The following is a 13,230-nucleotide window of genomic DNA, read 5'->3' as shown; positions in this document are numbered from 1 at the left end:
CCAGACTTTTAATTTTTTTTCCAAATCAACCATTCATCCGTTAACGGCGTTAAACGCCACTGTTCACTCGACAAAAAAGTGCTGAGTCAGCAATGACTCAGCAAAAAAAACCCGCTGACTCACCAAAAATTGCTGACTCAGCAAAAAAATATTATTAAATATTCAAATTTTTATCTACATATATTAAAATTAATATATACATATAAATTCACATATATATATACAAATATATATTAAAACAATTTATTTATAATTAATAAAATACATATACACATAACTACAATATATATATATCATTACTAATGCATATATATTAAAATAAAAATAATTATAATTAAATTTATGTACATACATAATATATGTATTAAAAAAATAATTATAACTAACATATATACATATAATATATATATATATATATATATGTTAAAGATAATATTTATATGTATATATATTAGTTATATATACAAAATATACATATACAACTAATATATATAATTATAAATAGTTATATATACAAACCCCTAATTATAATTATATACAAACCCCTAATTAGTTGTATATGTATATTTTGTATATATAACTAACTATAATTATATATATATTAGTTGTATATGTATATTTTGTATATATAACTAATATGTATACATATAAATATTATCTTTAACATATATATATTATATATAAATATGTTAGTTATAATTATTTTTATTTTAATATGTATATTATGTGTGTATATAAATTTAATTATAACTATTTTTATTTTAATATATATGTATTTGTAATGATATATATATATTTTAGTTATGTGTATATATATTTTATTAATTATAAATAATTTTATTTTTAATGTGTATATATATATATTAATTTAAATATATGTAGATAAAAATTTAGATATTTAATAATATTTTTTGCTGAGTCAGCAATATTTTGCTGAGTCAATAGGTTTTTTGCTGAGTCATTGCCGAGTCATCAATTTTTTTATGAGTGAACAGTAACGTCTAACGACGTTAACGGTAAAATGGTTGATTTGGAAAAAATTTAAAAGTTTGGGTATTTATGTGGGAGTTATGAAAAGTTCAGGTATTTATATGATAATTTTATAGTTCAGGTATTTATGTGAGATTTTTATAAAAGTTCAAGTATTTCGATGCGATTATCCCTAATTTATATCTCCTCGTATACTTTTTTTTTATGATTTAAAAAAAGCATATGATAAAGTTTCTAATATCATAAAAAATCGTATGATTCTCTTGACATATAAAATATATTTTTAAAATAATGCGTATGATTCGAATCTTGATCAATGTTGATATTTCGTGCCTCTTACTAACGGAATTCAAAAAACAAAATCTCACCGCAATTAATACTAAAAAAAATCTAATAGCGGAATAGCAGCTAAAAAAATCTTGCCACGAAATATAAATGAATATTCGAAACTACGGAATATAATTAGTAACGGAACTTGAATGTGAGATATTTCCTCGTATCATATAATTCTATACTTTTTTCTTCTTTATATAATTAAAAATTATCATCATAAATTGGTAGTTCTATTACTAGTTAATTAACGGTTGAAAAAATGATCCGAAAAATGACTTATTGACTTACATTTAAAAATGTTATTCAATCCGAAGCTTGCACAACCACCTACTTTTTTCATTGATTGAAAATATTTGATGAGGTCGTATCTATTGTTTTTTTATAACTAATATGATTTTTTCGGTCTTTATTCCGGATACAACCTTTTTAGATCCGGAATCAACTTTAATATATGAACCATTTTCGTACAGAAATTACATCCATCTCCACTAGTGGAATCGAATTCAACATTTTGACGATGATTTTGTCACTTCTCAACGACCGGATCACTAATTATTGAATAAGAACGTATCTATCGTTGGTTTGGCAAAAGAGGCGTTGGTGTAGAATGAATTTCGTGTCCCTTCGGAGAGGCGTTGACCCTTGTCCTGTTTCTACATGTACAATACACATATCTACTTTTGGTGGTAGACCACACCATCATCATGTCATGCGGAATATTTTTTTGTTTCATTTCCTAATTTATTACAAGATTTAACCCATAACAGTTTGTAAATTTGTAAAATGGTGATAAATAAAATTTTAAACTTTTTATCTAATAGATTTATTTATAAACTTGCAAAATATGTTTTTATGATTCTCAAACTAATTTTTAAATTAATATTTTTGAAATTTTTTTGATACCAGTTACTAAGTTTAGTAATTATACTGGTAAATTTTATAAGTTTGAAATAAACTTTTCAAACGAAAATTTTAAAAATTTTAATTTTTTTAATGGTTTAAACCTATGCCACGTGGTAACCAAACTCCGCGACGATATATACACACACATATGGGCCAAAATTAAAGCCCATCATAATGGTGACATCCTCGCTTTTTTTGGGCCAGAAATATAGCCTGTTTTGAATTGAAAAAAGTTATTGCCTTGTAATCTCCTAAAAAAAGTTATCTAATTTATTGGTCATGGATCCCATTAATAATTAATGATTGTGGATTTCGAATTTAATTCAACTAATGGTAATCATTTTAAATAAAAAATTATAACTCAGAAAAAAAAACAGATATAGAAGTAGCCATTAGATATTTCGAATTTAGATTTAAAACTTCGCCTTTAAAATGTTAGAAAAATTATTTTCATTCTTTTTAGATCCCCATCTTTTATATAATATAAAGTCCTATTGTAAAAATTTATACATGGCGGCATTTTACGGTCGTTGAAAATTTGATCGTCAAAAAAAGAAGAAGCGATATTTGTGTGCCGACGTGGCGAGAGATTTTTTTTTTTGGCTTTTTTGAAATCCCGCCAGAAGGCGGACTTCAAACTGCTTTTATATTTTTCCCTTCTCTTTAATCTTTGAGATATGGAATCTCCTTAAACTCACGATACACAACGCATCAAAAAGGTAAAATTACTCAAATAACCTAATTGGTCGCATCAATTTCACGGTACACCAAAAAAAAAAAAAAAAAAATTTGCGACCTTATTACGACTAATATATAACTAATATACAATATATTTACGACGCAAAACTAAAATTTTTGTGGTGTACCGTGAAATTGGTGCGATCGCAAGTGGTTTATTATTGTTAAAAACCCCATCAAAAAGGCACCTGAATAAAGATATCTCTCTTCTCCGTCAAATAGAAACCCTAACGTTCACAGGTAACTCGCGTCGTCTGACTCAGGCCGAGTCACGCTTGATTTGGATCGATCCTCATCGGTTTTCTCTCGCAGAACTCGCAATGAAAGGTGGTCAATCCAAAGCTGAGGCCAAGAGCACTGATAAGAGGTGAGTTTTCCGCATCGGCTCCGAGATCCATATTCTTCTGCTACTTTTTTTGGACTTCAACTGTTTCCTCGATATTTTTTTGGTCAATTCTCAGGCTGAAAACCCGTGGTGGAAAACCTGGAAAGAAGGTGAAGGATCCCAACAAGCCGAAGAGGCCTCCGAGTGCCTTCTTCGTCTTCCTGTAAGTTACGAATCTCTTCCTGCTGCATTTTCCCTCTGATTATTGTTTCGATATTTTCCTATGCTGTTTGTTTACTGTTTTCCTGTGTCGATGATCGAAGGGAGGAGTTCCGACGGGAGTTCAACAAAGCAAACCCTAAGAACAAGTCCGTTGCTGCTGTAAGTAGTTCTGCTAGATTCGCGACATATACGCATTCTTTTTTTGTCAGAACTTGGTATGAAACCCCGATCTAAGTCTATCAGAGAGCTTATAGGTTTTTGGTTGGGCTTGAAATTGCAAATCAGGTTGGTAAAGCTGCTGGAGATAAATGGAAATCCATGTCAGAGGAAGTGAGTTGTTCTTCTGGTGTTCGATTTGCTTTCCAATATATGATATCGTGGATCTGTACCCATATCTTGCAATAAACAAAACAGGATAAAGCTCCTTATGTCTCAAAGGCGGAGAGCAAAAAGAGTGAATATGTCAAGAATATGCAACAATACAACAAGAAACTGGTAAAGCGGATCTTGGTTTTTAGACTTCATGAAATGAGATTTTCTTTCTCCATCTTCCGTCAGCAAAAGCAGTTTTAACGTACAATGTTGTCTTACGATTTAGGCTGATGGAGATGATGACTCTGACAAGTCCAAGTCTGAAGTCAACGATGAGGAGGAAGGAGAAAGCGAAGAGGTTGACTGAGATTCAGGCTTTCATTTTCTGTCTCATGTTGTTGATTCAGTGGTATATTGATTCTGCCTCTTTTGTGTTTGACTGGGGTCTCTTTGATTTCAGGATGAAGATGATGATTAGGGTTCTTCTCTACAGAGACTCAGGTGAAGATGAATGAGAAATTTGTGTAAAGTTTCTAAGATCTGATTAAGAAAAAACAAAAAACATAGACGGGGCTATGCATTTTCTTTTGATATGAGGCTCTCACCTGGTGTTGCCATGGATTAGGCCAGTTGTTGTAGGGAGAATGGCAACCCCCCTCCTTGCTGAGAATTTATATTTGCTTAACAAGCTTTTTTGTGATAAGAGATTGTAGTTCGAGCTTCATTTCTGGTTATGGTATGTTAGTTTACTTCTGGGTACTGTATTGTATTGAGTTGCCATCTTGCTATCTTCTTTTTTTATAATTGAATACAAATTTAAATTGGTTAGGCAAATCAAAGAAAGGCTGAAGATGATAAAATGATTAGAGCACCAAGTTGCAATTAATTTAAATTGGAACGTCTGATATCAAATTGATTTCATGCTTTTAAGCAAAGCAATTGATAATATACACTTCATGCATTGTCTTAGGTGAAACTTTGTAAAGTACCATTCTTGTAATAATCATTAACTACTACTTCAAGGGGTAAACACTTAGGTTTTTATTCATTATTTTTACATTAAGTTTTTTTATAATTTTAGAAAAGCTATTTTATTTTTATTTAGATTTGTTTGGATTTGATTTGGCACGTTATTAAAAAAAAAAGTGCTCACAGCTGTAATTTTGTGGTGCTTGATTGTTGGTTGAATCAATATTTTGCTGTGTTTAATGACAGAGATCAAATTACTTCATCCATAATCTAAATTAGAAGACACGGTTCAGTCACATCAGTAGATTATTCACTATTGATTAATATATTTTAGCATTTATCATACGTTTTATTTATTCTGAATGTGCCGGCTGAAAATACTTGATTTTTTTTAAGACGCATTTTTTGGACTTTTGGCCACAAATTTTGACCAAAAGGTCGCACATGCAGAATCCTTTATTTTTCCTCACCGTTAAAACACGTCTGAAATTCAAACCAAATAAAATTCATAACATATTTAATGGAAATTAATATAAATTATTATTATTATTATAGTTGTTTCATTTATTATATTTGGCAGATGCAATAACCGATTCATGCACCGTAATCATTTTTTAAAGTAAGTTCCTCGTTCCGTTAGACACTATTGATGGAGGCAATGACAATACCCAAATTTTCTTCTTTTATATATATATATATATAGAGAGAGAGAGAGAGAGAGACTATTCCGCACACTCACACATACTAAATTAATATTATTATTTTGTTGTTAAAAAATTTAATATTATTTTTACAAAATTAGTATTTTAAGTTTCAAAATTTCGAAATTGGATTAGAACAGTTGTTGCCCAAGTTCGGACAAAGCTATTCACGACTCGCATAGTATCCGACGATTTTTTTTTTCTAGTCTTCTTTACAAGACAACAAAACAAATTCAATTGTTATATCCTTTGGACCGATCCAATATATATTTCTATATTTTAACAAAAATAAAATAAAATAAAATGTTAAGATGGCTTTAGATTAAGTGCCCGTGGAATGTGGGCGGCGGACACCGACCACCGATGAGATTTTAGTGCCATGCAGACACGTGGAAAATAAGATGCTTTATTTTATTTTTTATATTAATGGGGTGCTATTTTCTTCATTACTGTTCTTTTTAATATTAATTACGGTATTGCAGTTTGTTACTGGCGGTGAAATTAATACTGTATGGAATATGTCAGGAATTAAATCCTAACCTCAAATTTCTCAATCTAGGACTATGTCAGATTAATTATAAATAAATTAGCACATCCTCTGATTTTTTTTTTTTAAATAATATATGAAATAATGATTTTTTTTACTTTGGCTCACTTGTTTTTTTAATGTTGTAATAATAAGAACGAATGCTCAAAGGGCTTTCCTTGTTCGTGCAAGTAAAGCCCTTTGAACAAAACTCTGTGTATTTTTCATAATCCCATTATAAATATTTAATATTTTTTAATCAATTCCAAATTAATATATAATTTGTAATTTAATATAATGATATACTTAACAATATTAAACTTCCAGTAATATTTTTTTAAATTTTTTAACATATTAATACATAATCATTAACATTTGGAAAACATTCTGAGTTTTTAGTTGTATCTAATTTGATTATATAAAAACGTGGCATTGCAGATATACTATACCAATATGATAATATTTTTAAAAACATATGGTATTATTTGAAAATTTTAGTGTGATTAATATATTACTATTATGAAATTAAAGTTGTTTTTATTAATTTAATATCTTTTTATGATGTTTTCCTTGTAAAAAAGGTTTATTTCTCCACCATCTTAGCAAGTTAGCAACTAAGGCGGAATTAATACGGAAAATATTTTAAATTAATTATTTAAAACGGCTAATACCATAAATAGACGACCAATTGGTCCAATTCCATAAATACATCGTTTACAAAACAACTAATAAAACATTAGAGCTTATATATATATATATATATATATATACACGACGATATCTCCTTTGAAGTGTACCGTTACTACGTGTAAAAAACGTTGGATAATTTCATTATGCAAATGATTTGTGCTGCTCACACTATCATGTCATAATTTTATTAAAAAACAAATATTAAACCAATCCTTAAGAAATATTGTAGAAAGTGCTTGTATATTTCACATTTGAAATTACTAAATCCATAAATAAACTCCAAAAGTCATTTTTTGAAAATATTTTGCAGTAACTAAATTATAAATATATAATATGTCAATAACAAAAATAAAAAATAACAGTAGTAATTCTATAAATTCAAACACTTAATTCCATATATAGAATCAAATGGTCGTTTCTTCACTTCTTCTTCTTGTTTACTCGCTCTCTCTCACTTTTTTTAAATTTTTTTTTAATCAAAGAAATTTCAGCTTCTTTGTCCTTTTCTGCCTTTAACTTTTTCTCTACTCATGAAAAAGCACTGACTTTCCTCTGTTTCCTTCATTTCACACACAGAAACAGAACAGGAGAAGATCGACTTCAGCCTGAACATTCCTCTGTGAAAAATTGCGACAATTACGATGATGGAGTGGGATAATCAGCAACAGCCCAGTAATCACGCAACTCCTAATCTTCATGGGATCGACGTTAATGGCGGCGGAGGAATGTACGTGAAGGTGATGACGGACGAGCAGCTTGAGACTCTCAGAAAGCAGATTGCGATTTACGCTACAATCTGTGAGCGCCTCGTTGAGATGCACAAAACCCTCACTGCTCAGCAAGATCTCGCAGGTTTTCCCTTCTGACATTTCCTTTCTCTCTCTCTATCTCTTCCTCATCCCCTGCGAGAAGAAAAAGGTTCTTTTTCCCCCCCTGAAATTTTCACTCCTTTTTGTGGTTTTGTTCGGCGATTCTGCTCGCTTGGGGGGGTGGATCTTTGGGTATTTGGAAATTTTGCGTCTTTTTAATGAAAATCGTTGGTTTGATTTTGATGCAAAGACCAAACCCTTTGTGGTTTTGAGGTTGTTGCTGAAAGAAGTGATTGTTGACTCTGCAGTTTCAGTGCTCGGAAACCTTGATTAAGGGTTTGGGGGTTTTGTTCATAAAGAATCGGTTAAGGTTTCTTTTCCTGTTGTTAACTGTTCCTTATCTTCATTCCCCGAATTGAACTAAATTTCCCTGGAAAATTTCGTGCTTTTTGGCCCTGAGATATATAAAACCTCGAATTCGTGTGCCATAGCCATATGAATCTGTGATCTTCCACGCTCAAATCGAATTTCTGACCCACGTCTCATATAGCTCTGGCCGATGCTTGTTCTTGAACTATGGAGTTCTCTATTGTCTAAGCTCCCTGGATATGACAACGTTCAAGTCAGTTTTTTGTTCCTTTTCTCGGGGACAATGCCCTTATGGTTGATCACTTCATCTGCTAGATTCTCCTTGATTTTGAATCAGATCTGTGGACAGTTCTTACTTCTAAGAGACATTATTATCGTTTTCTCAAATCTTGAAACGATCATTCATTCATGTGGTGGAGCAGGAGGGAGATTGGGAGGTCTGTATTCAGACCCCTTGATCTCATCTGCAGGTCACAAGATGTCTGCAAGACAGCGATGGACTCCGACGCCTGTGCAGCTTCAGATTCTCGAGCAGATATTTGATCAAGGAACAGGGACCCCGAGCAAGCAAAAGATCAAGGACATTACTGCAGAACTCAGCCAACACGGCCATATCTCCGAAACCAATGTCTACAACTGGTTTCAGAACAGGCGGGCTCGGTCAAAAAGGAAACAGCAAGGTGCTGGTTCCTCCAACAACAACAACAATGGTGAGTCCGAGGTAGAGACTGAAGTGGAGTCATCGAACGATAAGAGAACAAGACCCGAGAGTCTTGTTGGGGCAGCAACAACAACTCCTAGGCCAGAGGATCTTTGCTTCCAGAGCCCTGAGATGAGCTCAGAACTTCACTTGCTAGGAGTTTTATCGAACCCAAGTACGTAGAATTGATTCCTTTCTCAGTGTTTACCTTTTCAACTAGCTGCATTTTGCATCTGTACACACTCCAACAAAAAATAGCATCTGATACATTTTAGATAATACTTTTACTAAGTAGAACAAAAGAGTCTTTTGCATACATCCGATTCTACGAGTGATTTGATATGTTTAAGGCAGTAAGCTACTCTTTCGAAACGGAAAAAGACAAGCTATTCTATTGGATTTTGATAATGATAATCAGATACTTGGTTGGATAATCTTTGTAGGGGACGAAAATCTCGCGGCCAAGATGGGACTGTCGGAAAGCTACAACCTTTACGACCACGTCGAAGACTACAGCATGGCAGGCTGATGATATGAACTCAAGCAGCAGACTTTTCATCGGAATTTGCAGGTGAACTTTCAGGGGTTCTCGTGGTTTAATCAGAAGTAATAAAAACAAGTTTTAGTAGTTATCTTTTTTCAGAGAAACATTTGTGTGATCGTCTTGCAATGTTCTGGTTAAGAGATTTTTCATTATTATCATTGGAACATGGTGAATCTTCTTCTTCTGGTGCTTGCTTTGGATGTCTTTTGGGTTTGTGACAGACATTGTTGACTGTGTTTATGTAAGAAAAAACTGTAAGAGAAGGAGGAGAGATGACAAAGAATGAAGAACCTGATCAGTAATGGCGGGCATTCTGCTGGCAACAACTGGGATACCAACCTGTTGCAGAACCTTCTTGAACTTCGTTTCCAGACCTTATTCTGTGTGCCACCCGGATGACTGGACTTAGTTTTCCTCCTGACATCATCTGCGTGTCCCTCAAACCAGATTCCTCATCCAGATGAGTGTAGTTCCCATCATCTAGGAAAGAATGCGTGAACCTGATAGCACCAGTTTCTATATCATCATCTAAAACTAATATTATCATCTTCGCTGATAACGTGGCGGAATTCAGAAGTATCAGAGAAAGCATCACAGGAAAAACCATTCGCTTCCTTTTATCATTAGGCATCATAGGCATGAATGATCGATGCATCATCATGAGCTAATGTAAGCTCATGAAAAGTAACACCCGGGAGTCGTTTTCCAGCACAGGTGTTAACACCCAATCCATCACTGAAGTTTTCGAATTCAAAGCTTACTTTTTTCGAGAATTTCCTAAATCAGCAGCAGTCAATGTCGGAGAAGTCAGTTACATCAAGAAATAGCGGAGGCCATGCATCATTTCCTGAAGAGATAGAGTCAACTATCTCTGTTCATGTCATGTAAACAGGGAAGCATAAACGTTGGAATAAAAGGTCACTGAAAAACCCCAATGCAGAACAATTCCTGTGACTTGCTCATAACCAGAAGCATCGAAACAGTTAAAGACGAGTTTTTTCCAAGACAACCCTCTTCATATCGATTATCGAACATAACAAAGGCAAAATCGCGTAGCATGAAGATCACCTTCTGCTTCAGGCTAGGGCTTGCCAATCTTCTTCTCTGAATGAACATACTGAGACACCAGAGGAAAAATCCCAAATTTTTACTGAGAAACACGAAAACCCATCATGGGCATCCACGAAATTCTCGCCATTGGACATGAATTGGAGGAAAAGGCATCGCCTTTTTCATAGTTTTCTCTCTCTAGAACGGAAAAATCGGCGGCAAACGGGAAACTGGAGGGGAAAATCCAAGTTTGGTGGTTCTGTTCGGGAGTTCGCAGAATACGACGTCGTATGTCTCGATATTAATAGTATCAACGTTACGGAAAAAAACTGAAAAAAAAAAACTGGCGTGGAGGTTTCCACGCGGCAAACGTCGCGTGCAATTCAAACGCACTCTTATATGATGTGGCAGTCAATGATTGGTTGGAATATGAGTTGGCAGGCGAGGGAATTTAGTCGTGTCGCGAAGGTGTCGCCATTGGTCGACATTTGTCCATCTCCGACACCAAATCCAAAGATGATTTTCGGATATTTTTTTTACAAATTTAAAAATAAGATAAAAACAAATTGAATTTGTCTTATTTTTAGGATTTATTTAATTACTTATCTAAGATGTCGAGGTAAATCATGGAATATTAATTCCGCATGTAATTTTAATTGCATATATTTTCTGCCCCGCCATGTTTTGTGATTGTCTCGTGGTATTAAATCACGTGTTATTTATTTCAGTCATTGAAATTTAGATTTGGTTTATAAATATACGGTATACGGATGCGATTTTTAGATGAATCTTCACTATGGATTATTGTATATTTTGTAACATTTAATTTACTCTATGTTCAAATATATTCTAACAGTATCTCTTTTTAAACTCTCCCTAATTTTCAATAATTTCTCATATACATTGCCAAAGATTCTGATACATTTGAAATTATTTTTTAAGGGTTGTTATAATATAATGATACGTGATTAAAAAAAGAGACGGAATGATTAACTCCGTCTAAAATCTCTCATTTAAAGAAATGGGAGACTCAGTTAAAAAGGACAGTTATGACGGCCGTTATTATCGTTAAACGGAGCAATGTAAAAAAACGGAAAGTATGAATCAGCTGTGAAATTTTCTGGGGTTCTCTGGTTGAGCCCTAAATGTAAAAATAAAAAAGAAAATAATAAAAATTAATGGTAAAAAAATGGATAATAAAAAGAGAGTGATTCGTAGGGTTTACATATAAAAACCAAAATGGAGCACAGATTAGAACGAACCTCTCCTCTCCTCTCCATTTCCCTTATTCTCTCCTTTCGAAAACCCTAATTTCTCTTAATCTCTCCTTATACGATGACCAGGTAACTACGAAGCTGCCGAAACTTGTTTTGGAACGGGAGAGAAAGGGCGAGAATTTTTAAAGCTCGCTGATCTGGGACTCCCTTTTTTTTTCGTTCTTCGTTCTCTGAATCCGGCATGTTTCGCAATTCTGTTTGATCGAGTACTTGAGCTGGCGATGTGTTTTTTTTTCTGGATTGTTTTCGTGTTTCTGGTTATATGTTCTTTTGACGATTCGTCTGATTTCATTTGGGTTTTTTACTGTCTGGAATTCGTTTTGGGATGCATGTTTAATTCTGGTGTTTGAGGAATTCACTGGATTTGGTTGATGTTCTTGTTCTCGATTCTGTGAAGTATCAATGGATATACATATGGATCGGTTTGGTGTCGTAATTTGGATGTGAGGATGATGATGAGTATTTGTACTCTGGTTTGCTCTTGGGGATTTTCGTTCGAGCTGGTTTGAATTCTGATCCATTTTCTGGTCACTGATTTCCTGTCCTAATGAGACACTAATCCATGTTTTATCCATCGATTTGGGTTTTTCAGTTGAAATCTGAGGAAGAAAGATGGAAATGGAGACAGATGCTTGCGATGTAAACCAACTGGAATCCGATGTGCTTCTTCCTCCTCGGAAGCGTTTGCTCGCTGGATTGAAGAAGCAGAATTCAAACGGCAATGAATCTCCGAGCCATCCACCTCCTGCAGCAGGCGGTGGTGCTTCTTCCTCCTCTGCTTCCGCCAATGCCCAGACCCATCTCGACCATATATTGGCCTCACATCTCAACGACCCAAATCTCACCCCGGAGGAGATTGCTGAGTCCTCGAGGTCCGCTGCAGCAGCCGCCGCCATGGCCGCCAAGGCGGCTAGAGCTGCTGCTGAAGAGAAGGCCTTGATCGCTTCCAAGGCCATTGCTGCTGCCAAGAGTGCTTTAGAATTTTTTTATTCGTTCCCCGAGGAGGCCATCAATGGGAAGGAGAGGTCTCCGAGGAGGAACAAGCAGAAGAAGCATGTTCCAGTTGAGCTATTGTATTCGAATACGAGAGATCCAAGTGCTCCGGATGAGGATTTAGCCCGTAGGTTGCACCGAGCTATGAATATTTCGTCTAGAGTCTTGAGGAATAGCTCTGGTCACAAGAACAAGAAGCATAAGGCCATGGTTACTTCTGAGAATCCGAGGGTTGGAGTTGGTAGTAGTATAGTGTCTGGTTCTATGTTCGGGGAACATGACATTGCTGGGGTTGTGGATTCAGACAGCTTGGACGAGGAAGATGGTGTAGATAGGACCAGAGCAAGCGAGAAGACACCCGTCTGCGAAAAGGGCAGGAGATCAAAGCCGGACAACATGGAAACAGATTCGACTCCATTGAAGGACAGAGCAGTGGAAGAAAGTAGCTCGTCGGGCAAGAGAAGGGGAAGAGTGAAGCTAAAGAAGCTGCCTTTGAGCATTTGCAACACCAAGGATCAAGAAAAACACAAAGAAGATGGAATAAGCAAACTCTCCGAATCTACATTGCCTGTTTCCGGACACAGAAACAGCGGGAAATCGGATGGGGTGATCACGGTCGTGTCAGGGCCGTCGTGGAAGTGCCAAGACTTGAAGGCTCCTGAATGTGCAAAGCAGAACAAAGCCGTACGGTCGTAGCGAGTGTCGACACAAAGATCGGTTCAGTGTGTTTTTTAGATGAGGTAAGAAGTTCAGATTCAACAGCTTATGACATTTCAGCA

The 13,230-nt window shown here is 34.7% G+C and overlaps 3 protein-coding genes across 3 annotated transcripts; all 3 read left to right on the top strand.

The window, feature by feature from the left end:
* The first annotated feature begins 3,132 nt into the window (after positions 1–3,132).
* On the top strand, positions 3,133–4,582 carry LOC104807428 (high mobility group B protein 4-like). Its single transcript, XM_010532695.2, has 8 exons — positions 3,133–3,204; positions 3,277–3,331; positions 3,426–3,512; positions 3,613–3,670; positions 3,797–3,841; positions 3,926–4,006; positions 4,110–4,181; positions 4,284–4,582. The coding sequence occupies exons 2-8, from the start codon at positions 3,285–3,287 to the stop codon at positions 4,299–4,301; spliced, it is 408 nt and encodes a 135-aa protein (XP_010530997.1). The 5' UTR covers positions 3,133–3,204; positions 3,277–3,284; the 3' UTR covers positions 4,302–4,582.
* Positions 4,583–7,252: 2,670 nt separating this feature from the next.
* Positions 7,253–9,289, top strand: LOC104807427 (WUSCHEL-related homeobox 13-like). Its single transcript, XM_010532694.2, has 3 exons — positions 7,253–7,561; positions 8,310–8,762; positions 9,031–9,289. The coding sequence occupies exons 1-3, from the start codon at positions 7,351–7,353 to the stop codon at positions 9,114–9,116; spliced, it is 750 nt and encodes a 249-aa protein (XP_010530996.1). The 5' UTR covers positions 7,253–7,350; the 3' UTR covers positions 9,117–9,289.
* Positions 9,290–11,432: 2,143 nt separating this feature from the next.
* LOC104807425 lies at positions 11,433–13,224 on the top strand. Its single transcript, XM_010532692.1, has 2 exons — positions 11,433–11,524; positions 12,051–13,224. Exon 2 carries the CDS (start codon positions 12,071–12,073, stop codon positions 13,145–13,147), a length of 1,077 nt encoding a protein of 358 aa, XP_010530994.1. The 5' UTR covers positions 11,433–11,524; positions 12,051–12,070; the 3' UTR covers positions 13,148–13,224.
* Positions 13,225–13,230: the final 6 nt, after the last annotated feature.

This window comes from Tarenaya hassleriana, unplaced genomic scaffold, assembly GCF_000463585.1.
Source record: "Tarenaya hassleriana unplaced genomic scaffold, ASM46358v1 Cleome13, whole genome shotgun sequence".
Lineage (NCBI taxonomy): Eukaryota > Viridiplantae > Streptophyta > Magnoliopsida > Brassicales > Cleomaceae > Tarenaya > Tarenaya hassleriana.
The sequence above is the reverse complement of the archived record's forward strand: the minus strand, read 5'-3'. Positions and strand labels throughout refer to the sequence as shown.

Coding starts and splice junctions, on each gene's coding strand:
- LOC104807428 (XM_010532695.2), top strand. CDS start 3,285: ATGAAAGGTGGTCAATCCAAAGCTGAGGCCAAGAGCACTGATAAGAG. Junction 3,842..3,925: donor GGAAATCCATGTCAGAGGAA/GTGAGTTGTTCT, acceptor TAAACAAAACAG/GATAAAGCTCCTTATGTCTC. Junction 4,007..4,109: donor AACAATACAACAAGAAACTG/GTAAAGCGGATC, acceptor CTTACGATTTAG/GCTGATGGAGATGATGACTC.
- LOC104807427 (XM_010532694.2), top strand. CDS start 7,351: ATGATGGAGTGGGATAATCAGCAACAGCCCAGTAATCACGCAACTCCT. Junction 7,562..8,309: donor TGCTCAGCAAGATCTCGCAG/GTTTTCCCTTCT, acceptor GTGGTGGAGCAG/GAGGGAGATTGGGAGGTCTG. Junction 8,763..9,030: donor AGGAGTTTTATCGAACCCAA/GTACGTAGAATT, acceptor TAATCTTTGTAG/GGGACGAAAATCTCGCGGCC.
- LOC104807425 (XM_010532692.1), top strand. CDS start 12,071: ATGGAAATGGAGACAGATGCTTGCGATGTAAACCAACTGGAATCCGAT.